General features: G+C 43.8%; 1 protein-coding gene across 2 annotated transcripts in view; it reads right to left on the reverse strand.

Annotated features, from left to right (window-relative positions):
- Nucleotides 1-14,963, reverse strand: part of slc5a6a (solute carrier family 5 member 6a) — a 75,408-nt gene that overhangs the window by 22,704 nt on the left and 37,741 nt on the right. For both annotated transcript variants that reach the window (XM_034076312.2, XM_034076311.2), the window contains 2 exons: nt 1,190-1,396; nt 836-1,057 (listed from right to left, as the gene is read on the reverse strand). In XM_034076312.2, the coding sequence (XP_033932203.1) occupies nt 836-1,057; nt 1,190-1,315 (348 nt within the window). In that variant the 5' untranslated portion in view covers nt 1,316-1,396. The remainder of the gene's footprint in view (nt 1-835; nt 1,058-1,189; nt 1,397-14,963) is intronic.

The raw sequence follows: 14,963 nt of genomic DNA on the forward strand, positions 1-14,963 counted from the left end.
GTTGAATGATTAAGAAGCTTTGCAGAGAGTATCTGCTCAGGTTTGTGGTGTTATGGCCACATTGCTTCCCGTCTGATGAAACAATGCATTCTCTTTTTTTCGCCGCCTCATTGCAGTGAAATTGGGCCCAAATATCACGTCGTTTCTTTCTCCCAAGCAGTGGTGGCTTTAGACTTTTTCGTTGTCAGTAATTTTGACGGACAGGATTGTAACATTTCCGTCATAATCCATTATTATCCGTCGAGTGCATAATGTATCACTCACTCGCGCTGACGGGGGGTATTTGGTTAACGCGAGTGCGACCACTGCTCCGAAGCCCTGTTGTTGCCATTGTATTTTCTGTTAAATAAGGTTAGTTAGACCATGAGTCAGACCACGAGTTAGACCATGAGTTAGACCCGAGTCGTCCTGACAGTTCACAGTGTGCCGCTGCCCGGTGTAATTCAAATGTACCGCCGCGCGCAGCACAGACACACAGCTGCTGCCCAGCCGCAGCACCGGAAATGGATCTGCTGGGAGAAAAACTGACTATCAGAGATGTAACGTTATCTTTGATAATATTTCGTCTCCTCATTTTTTACTCCTCAAGTAAAGAGAGATTTTGGCATAGTTTTTATTTAGTAAACTACATTTTCGTCTCGTCTCTTTTTGTCAACGATATTGCATGATGATTTCGTTGCCGTTATTGTTTACTGCCGTCGGTGCCATCTCGTCATCGTCTCGTTTTCGTCATGGAAAAAAAGGTCGTTGACGAACATATTTTGTCATAGTTTTAGTCAACGAAATTAACACTACTGCAGACAATCATTCCGAAAAATGTGCATGTTGTGTGTACCTCATAAGCGCTGGACAGACGAAGTCTATAGAAAACTGGTATGAAAACATGAGCTGGGATGAGCAGGCCTAAGAAGTAGGAGCAGCCCAGGAACCAGTACTGAGTCCCAAAGGTGTACACCTCAGATGGAGCACCAAGGATGGCTACAGCCGACTGGAAAGTGGCCAGCAGGGACAAAGACACAGGCAGGCAGCTCATGGAGCGATCAGCCATCAGGAACTCCTAGAAACAGACAGCATATTAGTGTCAAGACTATCAAATACAAAAACATAGTGTGCTCCTAAAAGCTTAAAATTGACCCCGTCGTCTTATTTGGTTAATAATCAAAGTAAGGGAAGTATGTTTGAAGTCTACCTGTGTTGTGCGTTGGCGTCCACCGGAGAAAGCATGGAAGAGTCCGATGCCAGTTGAGGCTACTAAAAGTAGGGCAAAGATGACGTAGTCCACTGTGGTGAAGTGCATTTGGACTACCCCTCCCATGATGACAGTGGATGCTGGGGGCCAGGGGAGTGATCACGACAACACAGAGAGTTCTTCACCAATAGGAAGACTCAGTGAGAGCTGGAGAGGAAACAACAGGGTAAGTTAACTTCCTCACACAAAGAACTGGGTAGCAGTGGTTCAGATGTAAACTCAACAATTAGCAGTGATTATTGTCTTCAACAATTTTCTTTCATCTTTAAGTTTTGTAAAAATCACTACAGAGCAAGAGTAATATGTGTTCATCAGTAACGGGCCAGGCAATATTGTACAGAAACGCAGAATAACAAGGCGTTTTATCAGAGACAGGTATCTGATGTAGCGAAACTCAATTAATAAAGCCAGAAACCCAAATAATACAAATCAACAAGTCTCCTTTTGTTGCAGCCACATACATAATCTCTAGCAGAAGCATCAATATTAACTTTGTAAAATTATCAAATGGAAAATAAATATCCAAACATTTAAATAAAAGCCATTAATTATAGCCTATACTCACCAAAAGTAATTATTTGTACAAAAAATCTATCCTCTTTTCTTTCCTCAAGAAGTGTTAAATTACTGTGGCCACACAGTCGTGAAGTTTGCGGACGACACGACCGTCATCGGTGTGCACCATGGAGAGAATCCTGACCCTCTACAGGTGCTCCATAGAGAGGATCCTGACCTTCTACAGGTGCACCATAGAGAGCATCCTGACCTTCTACAGGTGCTCCATAGAGAGGATCCTGACCTTCTACAGGTGCTCCATAGAGAGGATCCTGACCTTCTACAGGTGCTCCATAGAGAGCATCCTGACCTTCTACAGGTGCTCCATAGAGAGGATCCTGACCTTCTACAGGTGCTCCATAGAGAGCATCCTGACCTTCTACAGGTGCTCCATAGAGAGGATCCTGACCTTCTACAGGTGCTCCATAGAGAGCATCCTGACCTTCTACAGGTGCTCCATAGAGAGGATCCTGACCTTCTACAGGTGCTCCATAGAGAGGATCCTGACCTTCTACAGGTGCTCCATAGAGAGGATCCTGACCTTCTACAGGTGCTCCATAGAGAGGATCCTGACCTTCTACAGGTGCTCCATAGAGAGGATCCTGACCTTCTACAGGTGCTCCATAGAGAGGATCCTGACCCTCTACAAGTGCTCCATAGAGAGGATCCTGACCTTCTACAGGTGCTCCATAGAGAGGATCCTGACCTTCTACAGGTGCTCCATAGAGAGGATCCTGACCTTCTTCAGGTGCTCCATAGAGAGCATCCTGACCTTCTACAGGTGCTCCATAGAGAGCATCCTGACCCTCTACAGGTGCTCCATAGAGAGGATCCTGACCTTCAGGTGCTCCATAGAGAGGACCCTGACCTTCTACAGGTGCTCCATAGAGAGGATCCTGACCTTCTACAGGTGCTCCATAGAGAGGACCCTGACCTTCTACAGGTGCTCCATAGAGAGGATCCTGACCTTCAGGTGCTCCATAGAGAGGATCCTGACCTTCTACAGGTGCTCCATAGAGAGGATCCTGACCTTCAGGTGCTCCATAGAGAGGATCCTGACCTTCTACAGGTGCTCCATAGAGAGGACCCTGACCTTCTACAGGTGCTCCATAGAGAGCATCCTGACCTTCTACAGGTGCTCCATAGAGAGGGTCCTGACCTTCAGGTGCTCCATAGAGAGGATCCTGACCTTCTACAGGTGCTCCATAGAGAGGATCCTGACCTTCTACAGGTGCTCCATAGAGAGCATCCTGACCTTCAGGTGCTCCATAGAGAGCATCCTGACCTTCTACAGGTGCTCCATAGAGAGGACCCTGACCTTCTACAGGTGCTCCATAGAGAGCATCCTGACCTTCAGGTGCTCCATAGAGAGCATACTGACCTTCTACAGGTGCTCCATAGAGAGGACCCTGACCTTCTACAGGTGCTCCATAGAGAGGACCCTGACCTTCTACAGGTGCTCCATAGAGAGGATCCTGACCTTCAGGTGCTCCATAGAGAGGATCCTTCTACAGGTGCTCCATAGAGAGCATCCTGGCCTTCAGGTGCTCCATAGAGAGGATCCTTCTACAGGTGCTCCATAGAGAGGATCCTGACCTTCAGGTGCTCCATAGAGAGGATCCTGACCTTCTACAGGTGCTCCATAGAGAGCATCCTGACCTTCAGGTGCTCCATAGAGAGGATCCTGACCTTCTACAGGTGCTCCATAGAGAGGATCCTGACCTTCAGGTGCTCCATAGAGAGGATCCTGACCTTCTACAGGTGCTCCATAGAGAGGATCCTGACCTTCTACAGGTGCTCCATAGAGAGGATCCTGACCTTCTACAGGTGCTCCATAGAGAGGATCCTGACCTTCTACAGGTGCTCCATAGAGAGCATCCTGACCTTCTTCAGGTGCTCCATAGAGAGGATCCTGACCTTCTACAGGTGCTCCATAGAGAGGATCCTGACCTTCTACATGTGCTCCATAGAGAGGACCCTGACCTTCTACAGGTGCTCCATAGAGAGCATACTGACCTTCTACAGGTGCTCCACAGAGAGGATCCTGACCTTCTACAGGTGCTCCACAGAGAGGATCCTGACCTTCTACAGGTGCTCCACAGAGAGGATCCTGACCTTCTACAGGTGCTCCATAGAGAGGATGCTGACCTTCTCCAGGTGCTCCATAGAGAGCATCCTGACCTTCTACAGGTGCTCCATAGAGAGCATCCTGACCTTCTACAGGTGCTCCATAGAGAGGATCCTGACCTTCTACAGGTGCTCCATAGAGAGGATGCTGACCTTCTCCAGGTGCTCCATAGAGAGCATCCTGACCTTCTACAGGTGCTCCATAGAGAGCATCCTGACCTTCTACAGGTGCTCCATAGAGAGGATCCTGACCTTCTACAGGTGCTCCATAGAGAGGATCCTGACCTTCTTCAGGTGCTCCATAGAGAGGATCCTGACCTTCTACAGGTGCTCCATAGAGAGGATCCTTCTACAGGTGCTCCATAGAGAGGATCCTGACCTTCTACAGGTGCTCCATAGAGAGGAAGCTGACCTTCTCCAGGTGCTCCATAGAGAGAATCCTGACCTTCTACAGGTGCTCCATAGAGAGGATCCTGACCTTCTACAGGTGCTCCATAGAGAGCATCCTGACCTTCTACAGGTGCTCCATAGAGAGGATCCTTCTACAGGTGCTCCATAGAGAGGATCCTGACCTTCTACAGGTGCTCCATAGAGAGGAAGCTGACCTTCTCCAGGTGCTCCATAGAGAGAATCCTGACCTTCTACAGGTGCTCCATAGAGAGGATGCTGACCTTCTCCAGGTGCTCCATAGAGAGGATCCTGACCTTCTACAGGTGCTCCATAGAGAGGATCCTGACCTTCTACAGGTGCACCATAGAGAGGATCCTGACCTTCTACAGGTGCTCCATAGAGAGGATCCTGACCTTCTACAGGTGCCCCATAGAGAGGATGCTGACCTTCTCCAGGTGCTCCATAGAGAGGATCCTGACCTTCTACAGGTGCTCCATAGAGAGGATCCTGACCTTCTACAGGTGCTCCATAGAGAGGATCCTGACCTTCTACAGGTGCTCCATAGAGAGGATCCTGACCTTCTACAGGTGCTCCATAGAGAGGATCCTGACCTTCTACAGGTGCTCCATAGAGAGGATGCTGACCTTCTACGGGGGCAACAAAGAGAGGATCATGACTCTACAGAGGGTGATGAAAGCTGCACAGCACATCACCAGGACGGAGCTGCCATCCATGGAGGACCTCTACTCCCAGCGGCTCAGGAAGAAAGCCCACACGATTATCAAAGACCCCCACCACCCCAGGAACAAACTGTTCTGTTTGCTGCCGTCTGGTAAGCGGTACCGCAGCATCAGGACTAAGACCACCAGACTCAGGGACAGTTTCATCCCACAGGCCATAAGACTGTTAAACGCCTGAGCTCTGTTAAGTGCCTCCATAACCCAACAAATTCACCTGGTTGCATCTGAGAATTTATTTAATTTATTATCCTTATAGTTATCAACAGTATTTAATTGTATTTCATTGTACAATATTTAACCTTACATTCTATCCTTGATATTTTATTATATTTACATGTACATAGAATCCTGAATTGTCTTGGTCAGTTTCAACAATCCCTGCATCATTTAGCTATGTATTTATTTATTTTCTGACATGTATAGTTAACTTAATCTGCACTACTTGTAGAATGGTCTAGCAACATAACCTACACTATTTTATTCAAATGTTTCCTACTCTGTTTCTTTTGCTTATTTTTGTTGTCTTATGTCCTATATATAATATGCTGCATTGTTGGAGGAGCTCGGGACCTAAGATTTTCATTGCCATAACTACACTGTAGCTACGGTGCATTTTATAATAAACCCTTGAATCTTGAATCTAGTCAGGAAAGGCCTTGCTGGCCCTGACGGCCCACCACTGGGGTTTGTGTAGACCAGAGCTTTTTATTCATTCATGTTTTCATTAGCCCTTAACCAGTTAGATTGAGAGAAGAGTGTTAAATGCAACACTTTCAGCTGTGGCCACCAACAGTAAGGAAAGGATGGCGTAGTCCACTTAGTGGTGCTTGTATTCTGCCCTTTTGGCATCTTCTATTTGCATCTAGTTGTGAATGTATTTTGTGCTTTATGAAATAGATAAAGGTTAAGTAGGTTCATGGTTGGGGAATAACCTAATAAAACAAAACTGCTCTTAACACTGCAGTCAAAATCCACAGATATTTGTCCTTGCTTTAAAATTCGGTTCACTTCTTTCAATTACACATGCTGCACAGGGCCACTCATCTTCCGTTAAAAGATCCACAATTACAATGAATATGTTAATGCACTGGTTACTGAAATTAAATAATATACAGTAAAACATGAGCTTAACAAGAGATACAATGTGACATGGGAAACAAATGCTTTATACACCCAACTGTCTGTATACCCAACCCCAGCTACTTCAACAAAATAAGGACTGATTTGAGAATTGTCTGAATTAGCTCATTATTACTAACTGCCTTTGGTTGAAAAACACTTAAAGACTTGTCGTAAAAAATACCAACATCAAAGTATACAAGTTGTTCACACTTGAATAGTAGAGTAAAAGCTCCAAAGAAAGACAGCAAATAACCGTCCCCTGAGTTGAAGCTGCTGCTGCTAGCTGACACCCCACAGTTCTCTGTTCCCACTTCCAATCACTGTGAACACTGAGAAAAATAATGTACCACACATAAGTAATGCATTAGAAATATTGTTACAAAAGATGAATCACCTTTACAAAAACAGCCATTTATTTTTTATGGGGTTCATATGAATTTAACCAAACAAAATACTATCCTTTGTTATATTTTTACAAGAGATACTTTATCAGTGTTTATTTACAGTTTTCACTTTAGGGGCCTGAGTTTTTAGCTCCTCGCTGTGCTGATTTGAAAATAACTATCATATTCCACGACACATAAGACCATGTTTTCTCTCAGAGTGTGCTGTTGAGCAGCAGTCTCAAACCCTACTTATGAGAGGAACAGCAAAGAGGCAGTTAGCTGCAGAGAGGTTCAATGACAGTGAGGGGAGGTCACAAGGAATAAGGCAGGATAGAAAATTAGACATTAACTGTGTGTGTCAGATTTCCACATAGTAGGATTCAGGATCTCCTTTGAATCCAGGCCAATAATGATTTATGTCAAGCCCTGCCAACTTTAAACAAGCCCCTGGGAATAGAGCGAGATTATGAAACGGGTAGTGAGGTAGTAGGTAGTACTGAGGTTATTGTAAATACCGCTTTCATTAGGTGATGCACACTGACCACTTGTAATGACAAGTCTACATATATAGACATTAGAGATCGACCGATATGGCTTTTTCAAGGCAGATACCCATACCGATTATTAGTAATCAAGGAGACCGATAACCTATATTTGGAACTGATATACATTTCCAGTAAAATCAGAAAATCTTGGTGTCAAAATGTAGAATAACAGAACTTCTATGAAATGCCTTTTTATGTTTAATGAACTTTTCAACATCTTAAAACTGGTTTCCTCTCTGTGACCCTGAGTAAAGTAAATGAAGTAATAATAAAAACTACTAAAACTTGTTCTGAACGTCTGATATTTGAGTCTCACTCATTTAGTAGTCCCAATTCAGCAGCACCAGATTGTGGTGCAGAAAGCAGAGTTGCTGCGAGGCTCCACTAGCAGCCGTCCCAGCGCATCACTCCGCTACCCGCACCCCCCCTGTCCCTTTGTAACTGGGAAACTGATAGAATTGGATCATAAGATCGTGGTGTTTTTGCAACTTCAGCATAGCGGATTGGGATGTTTATTGAATTTCCGATTTCGGCTTTCAACTGATTTACCTTCGAAACACCGCTCACTGCTGCTGCTTGCCTCTGTCTGTGTCTGCGTTCTTCGCAACTGGCCTGTAATCTGAGAAGGTCCCGCCTCTCTGTCTGGCTGCAGCCCGGAAAATCTTCAGTGTTGATTGACACATCAGTAATCGCCTATCAGATAGCGCTGTGGGCGGGACATTGCTCGTGAACAGTGGTGACTGCAGCCAGTGAAACGGCCGCATCAGAGCCAAAGTCGTCAAAATCGGCAATTTGATTTAAAAAACGATAATCTGTAAAATGCGGAATATCGGCCTCCATCATCGGCCAGGCCGATAATCGGTCCACCCCTAATAGACATTGACCCTTTAGCGACTGTAATGGTGAATACATTTTTTGGGAGTGTCTGAAATGACTGTGTTATCAGAATAGATAGATGGACAGATAGTAATGGGGAGTGGGCGGGGGGGGGGGGGTTGTCCGGTGTCAGGATCACCGGTGTCCCTGCCCTTTTCTTTTAAACAGGGCAGATGTGTGCAAATCCTTTAAAAGGGTTAACCATACAAGGCTCCTGGACCTGATGACATCCCTGGCCGTGTTCTCAGGGTGTGTGCAGTTCAGCTGGCACATCTTCAAAAAGGTCCCTGCTGCAGTCTGTAGTCCCCACATGTTTTAAACACTCCCCCATCGTTCCTGTCCCCAAAAAGACAAAAATCACCAGCCTCAACGACTACCGCCCAGTAGCACTCACCTCCATCATCAAGTGCTTTGAGCGGTTAGTCACCTCCTCCCTCCCTGCCTCTCTGGACCCCCTGCAGTTGGCCTACAGAGCAAACAGGTCCACAGACGACGCCATAGCCCTCACCATCCACACTGCCCTCTCACACCTGGACCAGAGGAACACATGTGTGACAATGCTGTTCATTGATTACAGTTCAGCATTCAACACCATTGTGCCCTCAAAGCTGGCCATCAAGCTCAGAGACCTCGGGCTCAACAGCGCCCTCTGTGACTGGATCCTGAACTTCCTGACGGGCAGACCCCAGGCAGTGCGGGTGGGAAACATCACATCCTCCACCCTGATCCTCAACACTGGAGCCCCTCAAGGCTGCGTGCTCAGCCCTCTCCTCTACTCCCTATTCACATACAACTGCGTGGCCATATACAGCTCCAACACTATCGTGAAGTTTGCTGACAACACGACCGTCATCGGCTAGATCACCGACGGCGACGAGACAGCGTACAGAGAGGAGGTAGAAAACCTGACATCATGGTGCAAGGATAACAACCTCCATCTCAACGTCAGCAAAACCAAGGAGCTGATGTGGATTACAGGAAGCAGCAGAGAGAGGTACATGCCCCCATCGCCATCAATGGGACTACGGTGGAGAGAGTCAGCAGCTTCAGGTTCCTCGGTATCCACATCACTGAGGACCAGACATGGACTCTTCACACTACCACCATCACCAAAAAAGCTCGACAGCGGTTCTTCTTCCTCCACAGGCTGAGGAGGTTCAACATGGACCCCAGGATACTCTGCAACTTCTACAGGTGCACAAAGAGACTGGCTGCATCAATCGTAAGGCTTTACAGAGGGTGGTGAAAACTGGACAGAACATCCCCAGGACGGTAGGGGTGTAACGATTCACAAACATTTCGGTTCGGTACGTACCTCGGTTTTTAGGTCACGGTTCGGTACGTTTTCGGTACAGCAGAAAAAATGATCACAAAACATGAAAACATGTTTTGGGGTTTTTCATTATTATTAAACTGTGAATAATGTATTCACTCAAATAAATACAAAATATAATAAAATAAACATTAAGGTGCAGCATTTCGATGAACTGAAATAATCTGTATTTTAACTTTACTGTACTAGTACTCACAAAACATAACATATTTGTTTTGCGTTTCTACGCAATGTTTGCGATTTATAAAATACTAACTTGACGGGAAAACGTGCGGTCCTCCACGCAAACTCTAACCCATGCGTACGCACTAAGCAAAAAAACGGGAGAGACGAGAAACTGCGACACCGTTGGCAGAAGGAAGAATGGAGAGAAATATGTGGAAATAATACCATAAATAAAATGTTACCTCTCATTTATCATATGAAGAATTCATTTTCAAACATTGATTAAAGCCAATCTTAAAAGGATTAAACAAACGCCTGTTTGAGACTCCTCAGTGCTCACAAAAACATAACTTGGACAATAAATAAATACGGATATGTTATTTAAAACCGCCTCGAATATGTTGTGTTAATGTTATGAAATGTTTTCTCATAAATGATGCGGTTTTGCATTTCTATAGGTTGTACAAGCATGGTTTTATATACTACCATATTTAATCAAGTGTTATGCCGTTTGCTAAGACTTGATAAGTCGCCCGTAAAACACAGGAGGTATGGAAGCTAAGAACACCATATGTGGTAAATTGTACAGCTGATATAACACAACACATTAGTTGTATTTCCTTTAACTGGTGGATATAGAGTTGCTGCGGGGGGGGGAGGGTTGAGACGCACAGGCTGCAGTGGAGACACTGCGCACAGCTGATCGACAGCTGGGACACAAACCACCAAATAGGAAAACATAATTCAGATCCAGTCGTCATGACTCCACTCCGGAGAGATTCCCCGATCATTTCTTACAGTCTCTCATCAAGGGGGGTCTCCTGTCCCCGGTACAAACACACTGCCTGAGGAAGGCTATGTGTATGTTTTTTGTCATGAACCTTTTTCGGACCACTTATTTATTTATGTTGGTGACGATCCGACCTCCATGCTGCTACTCTGGTTCAAACGGCATCCACCAAACAATATGATTTATCTCCACCTCCCCAAAATAACCAGAATCTGACACGGTGTGAGACGTCTTTTTTAGCTGTTCCGTCGTCATTTCCTGCGATCTCCTTCATAAAGTCAGTCAAAATGAATGAATGGGCGTTTCTTTGACTATTTATAGGCAAATATGGGCGTTACGTGAAGTCCGCAAAAGCTGCACCGCATTTCGAGTTGATTGTGATTTATAAAGGGAAACCGGCGTAGGAAGTGCTGTACGCACTTTCCTCGCCGGTACGCAATGTTTGGTGAATCGGAAAATGTCGGAACATTTCTGTACCTATGTTTTGGATTTCTACTACGTAAGCAACCTTCCCACGTGAATCCTACGCACGGCGTTATAAATGAGGCCCCAGCTCTCATAGTATGCCTCTCGTCCAATTAAATGACTTGGTCGCTCTATGACCCGTTGGAATTACACTGAACGCTGTGTTCCTGCAGCCCCGGAGCATGGGCTGCAGAAACATGCTACTCGAACGCTGCGACGCAGCACCTGAGGTTACTTCCAAAAAGTTTTTCACGTTCTCAATTTTTTCCGTTTAACGTTATATTTCTTCGGTACACACGTGTACCGAACCGAAGGGCCAGTACCGAATATTTTCGGTACACATACGTATACCGTTACACCCCTACAGGACGGAGCTGCCATCCATGGAGGACCTTTACTCCCAGTGGCTCAGGAAGAAAGCCCTCAGGATTACAAAAGACCCCCATCACCCCAGCCACAAACTATTCTGTCTGCTGCTGTCTGGCAGGCGCTACTGCAGCATTCGGACTATAACGGCCTGTCCACACAGCGGCGTGCGTTGACGCTTCACCATTCACTTTGAATGGGGTGACACTTTTCGCCGAACTGCATTGAGGAAAGCGCACTTTCCTCAATGCCAGCTTTGCTGGCGTGGCTCGCTGCAAAAGTTGAGCAATGTTCAACTCTTGAAGCCTCTGCAGAAGCGTCAGCCAATCGAATCATATGCCAGTACAAGATCTAGCCAATCAAACCGCTGCTTGTGTGTCAGACACGGGAGATTCATGTGATTGGTTGTTGGTCGAGTTTCAGCAACGCACGCCGCTGTGTGAACGGGCCGTGACCACCAGACTCAGGGACAGTTTCATCCCACAGGCAATAAGACTAAACAACTGAACTATTGAAACAACATCTGTTAAACACCTGAACTGTTGAAACAATATCCATAACATTCATCTGCTACTAAGAAATTATTCATCTATTTATCTAATATATCATATTCCAATAACTTGCATATAGACTCTTATTGCACTATTTCACTTCTTTAAACTATTTTTGTGTTTACTATTTACTTGCACTATATTTCTGTTTATCTGTTTTATTGTGTTGCACTGTTGGAGGAGCCTGTGACCTAATATTTTCATCGTTATAACTACACTGTAGCTATGTTCGTATGACAAAATAAAAACCTCGAACCTTGAAGTTTGGTGCATTCTGATCGGCGTACACGGAAATCATTACGTGGATAACAATCAAACTGTGTTTAACTAAATTCCCAATGAGATTAATCTCTTAGAGGCTAAACTTGGCTCATAGATGTGACGTGTATCAATAATGAAGTCCAAACCAAAGTTAAAGGTTTATGGACATCATACAGTACAGAAGATATCAGAGCTTAGCTCTCCCTCATTGTCATGCCACAAACCCCCACATACAACAGGTGCCCTAGATACCATAAACCACACCCATGTGACAATTACCAAAGTGTGTGGTGTTAACAAATAATGATTATAACAAAACAATAAACACAGGCTAACTGAGCATTTTGGCTCCTACATTAGGTGGAAAAATACTGAACTGCTGATTGACTGCCCTAACTCATTGCCTGGCCTATTTTTGTATAACCAGTGGTAAATGATTGTGTGTATTTAAAGTTACCTTGTATCCTCATATGTTAATGTCTTACAAGGAAATAGATTGCCATAAAGATAGGAATGCTGCGTCACATTTATGTCTGCCAAGTGCCTAAACATTCCTTAACGAGGACCACACTCAACATGATAGAAATATACTCCCTGCAGAGTCTTATTCTTTTGGTTTTATAAAAATGTTAAGGACAAATTACTATCTTTTGATTATCTTATAATATGTGTGAATTGGCCTTTTTTACACGTAACAACACACATAGAGGAACTTTATGCATTCATCCTTTGTGCTCCACACACGTATTAGCACATGTATAGCATGTGGAGATGGTCATGGACCCTAAAAATGCATTGCAAACTGATAAGACAAATCAGAGGGTGTTTTCACTATTACAACATCTCATCACAGTTTTGATGAGTCCAACCATTTTCAGACTTAAGCATCGACAAGGCCACCGTCGATGAGAGCAGCAATGATTCCCCTCTGTAGAATGTGTGCTACACACATGCTTGTATGATAGTATTCATACTGCAGCACTATCAGTTGTGATGACCCTGTTCTGCTATCTCTCACTCCTTTTTCAATACAACTTTAAGGGACTCACGAGCGCATGGTTCAGCTATATGATTTTCTTGCGATTTCACCACACCAAAAGCGGAGAAGTGGAGAACATGGATCATGGATCAGCAAGGACGGCGCTAAACCGGGGCTAACTGGGGCTAGAGCCCCGTCACAAATATGGGTAGCCCCGGTTCAGCCCTGTCAGGTGTCATTTGGAATATACAGCTAGGCCTGTAGCGATAAGCAATTAATTGACTTATCGTACGACAAATAAAAATGAACTCGATAACTTGCCTGGCCGGCAGACACAGTGCACCGGGCCGGCAGACACAGTCGGCGCGCTGTGAGGTCAGATGTTTGATTGGTCAGATGTTTGATTGGTCAGCCAAATGAATAATATAGAGACAAGCAGGAGACAACGTGTGACTTACTCGAGGGGAATTTGAAGTTAAATGGAATTGGTTGCAAAACCTAATTCCACATCTCAGGTGTGGGAATATTTTTGGATTTAAGCCAAATCAACGAGGCGAACCTAGGGACTTGAATGAGCCGTTATGTCGCATTTGTTTTGAAAAGGTAGCAACAAAAGCTAACAATACGACCAACCTTAAACTGCATCTGAAACACAACCACCCCATTCCGTTTTTGTGTGTGATTTATTTAATAATATTTTTATAATTTAATTTATTTATTATATATCATTTATATATTTAAATATTATTTCACATTTCATTTGTAATGTTGAATGTTCAATAAAAAAGGATGTACTTGAATTATTATTATATATTATCATGATGTCAGTGGTCTAAAATGGTCTTACAACGGTGCCGACAATATTATCGTTTATCGCAATAATTTCCGGGAAAATGTATCGTCCAACAAAATGTATTATCGTGACAGCCCTATATACAGTGATGCAAACACAGGTATGGTGAAAAAAGAGAGAACTATTCGAAGCAGAAAAATAATAATATACTCAGATCAGGAGACACAGATGTTAAACAAGTTACATACTGTAGGCTAATGCAATTGCTATCAATGTGTTTTTCTAAACTCTCTGAACAAATAAAAGAAAAGAAGGGGGAAAAAGTACCATCTATGTTGTTTCCACATTGGCCTACCTCTCAAAAGTTAATGAAAATTATAGTCGGAACAACTCCTCAATCCGTAATACACAAATATTGGATTTTTCAGAGAAACACAACGTATCATTAGTCACATAATATCGTACCACCGTTGTCAGATATGCATCTATGCCCATTGTCAGTATACAGCGCAAAGTTTGCACTGAACCACAACAACAGACGCATCGTTGTTTTTTAAAACATCACTGCTGAGTCATTTATTTATTTAAATATTTCATGTGAAATTAAGTGGTTGGGCAATTTTGAATAGTGCGCCCGTCGAAGCATCGTTACAAATGTTCTACTGTGAATCAGGACACTATCCCTCACCGATGTTGCTAGTTTGTCATCAACAATAATCTTCTAAATCAATGTTCAGTTGTGAGTGACCATTATACATTATATTATGTGAGCTGCACAGGCCACACTGATTTATAAAATCATTTCAGGGTAGTACAAAGCAAAGCACACATTTTTATTCTCACCACCTTACCAGCACAAACTCTCACATGAGGAGGTCACCCTTGAAAAAGAGATCTTTTGATTTCAAGGGGCTTTCACCTGGTTAAATAAAGGCTACAAACAAACAAACATGATTTTCTGTCCATCATCACCAACATTTCGTGATAAGCACAAACTCTTAAAAGTAACTTTTACAACACTACCCAAGACTATGTTATCGTCCATTTTTATATATTACCCATCATTTTTTAATCAAAATTAGGTATATTTTAAAGAATTTGATTAACTGTTAAATTATAAATATACAGAACCTGCTTTGAGTTTATGCATTTATGGGTGAATGGAGAATGATAAAAAGACACTGTGTGCTTTCTTTTCATGTCACAAAAGCACAAAGCAGTCACAACAAAGGCCACTAAAAAATATTATGGATACTTTGCCTAAACTGCC

This window comes from Pseudochaenichthys georgianus, chromosome 24 (assembly GCF_902827115.2).
Source record: "Pseudochaenichthys georgianus chromosome 24, fPseGeo1.2, whole genome shotgun sequence".
Taxonomy (NCBI): Eukaryota; Metazoa; Chordata; class Actinopteri; order Perciformes; family Channichthyidae; genus Pseudochaenichthys; species Pseudochaenichthys georgianus.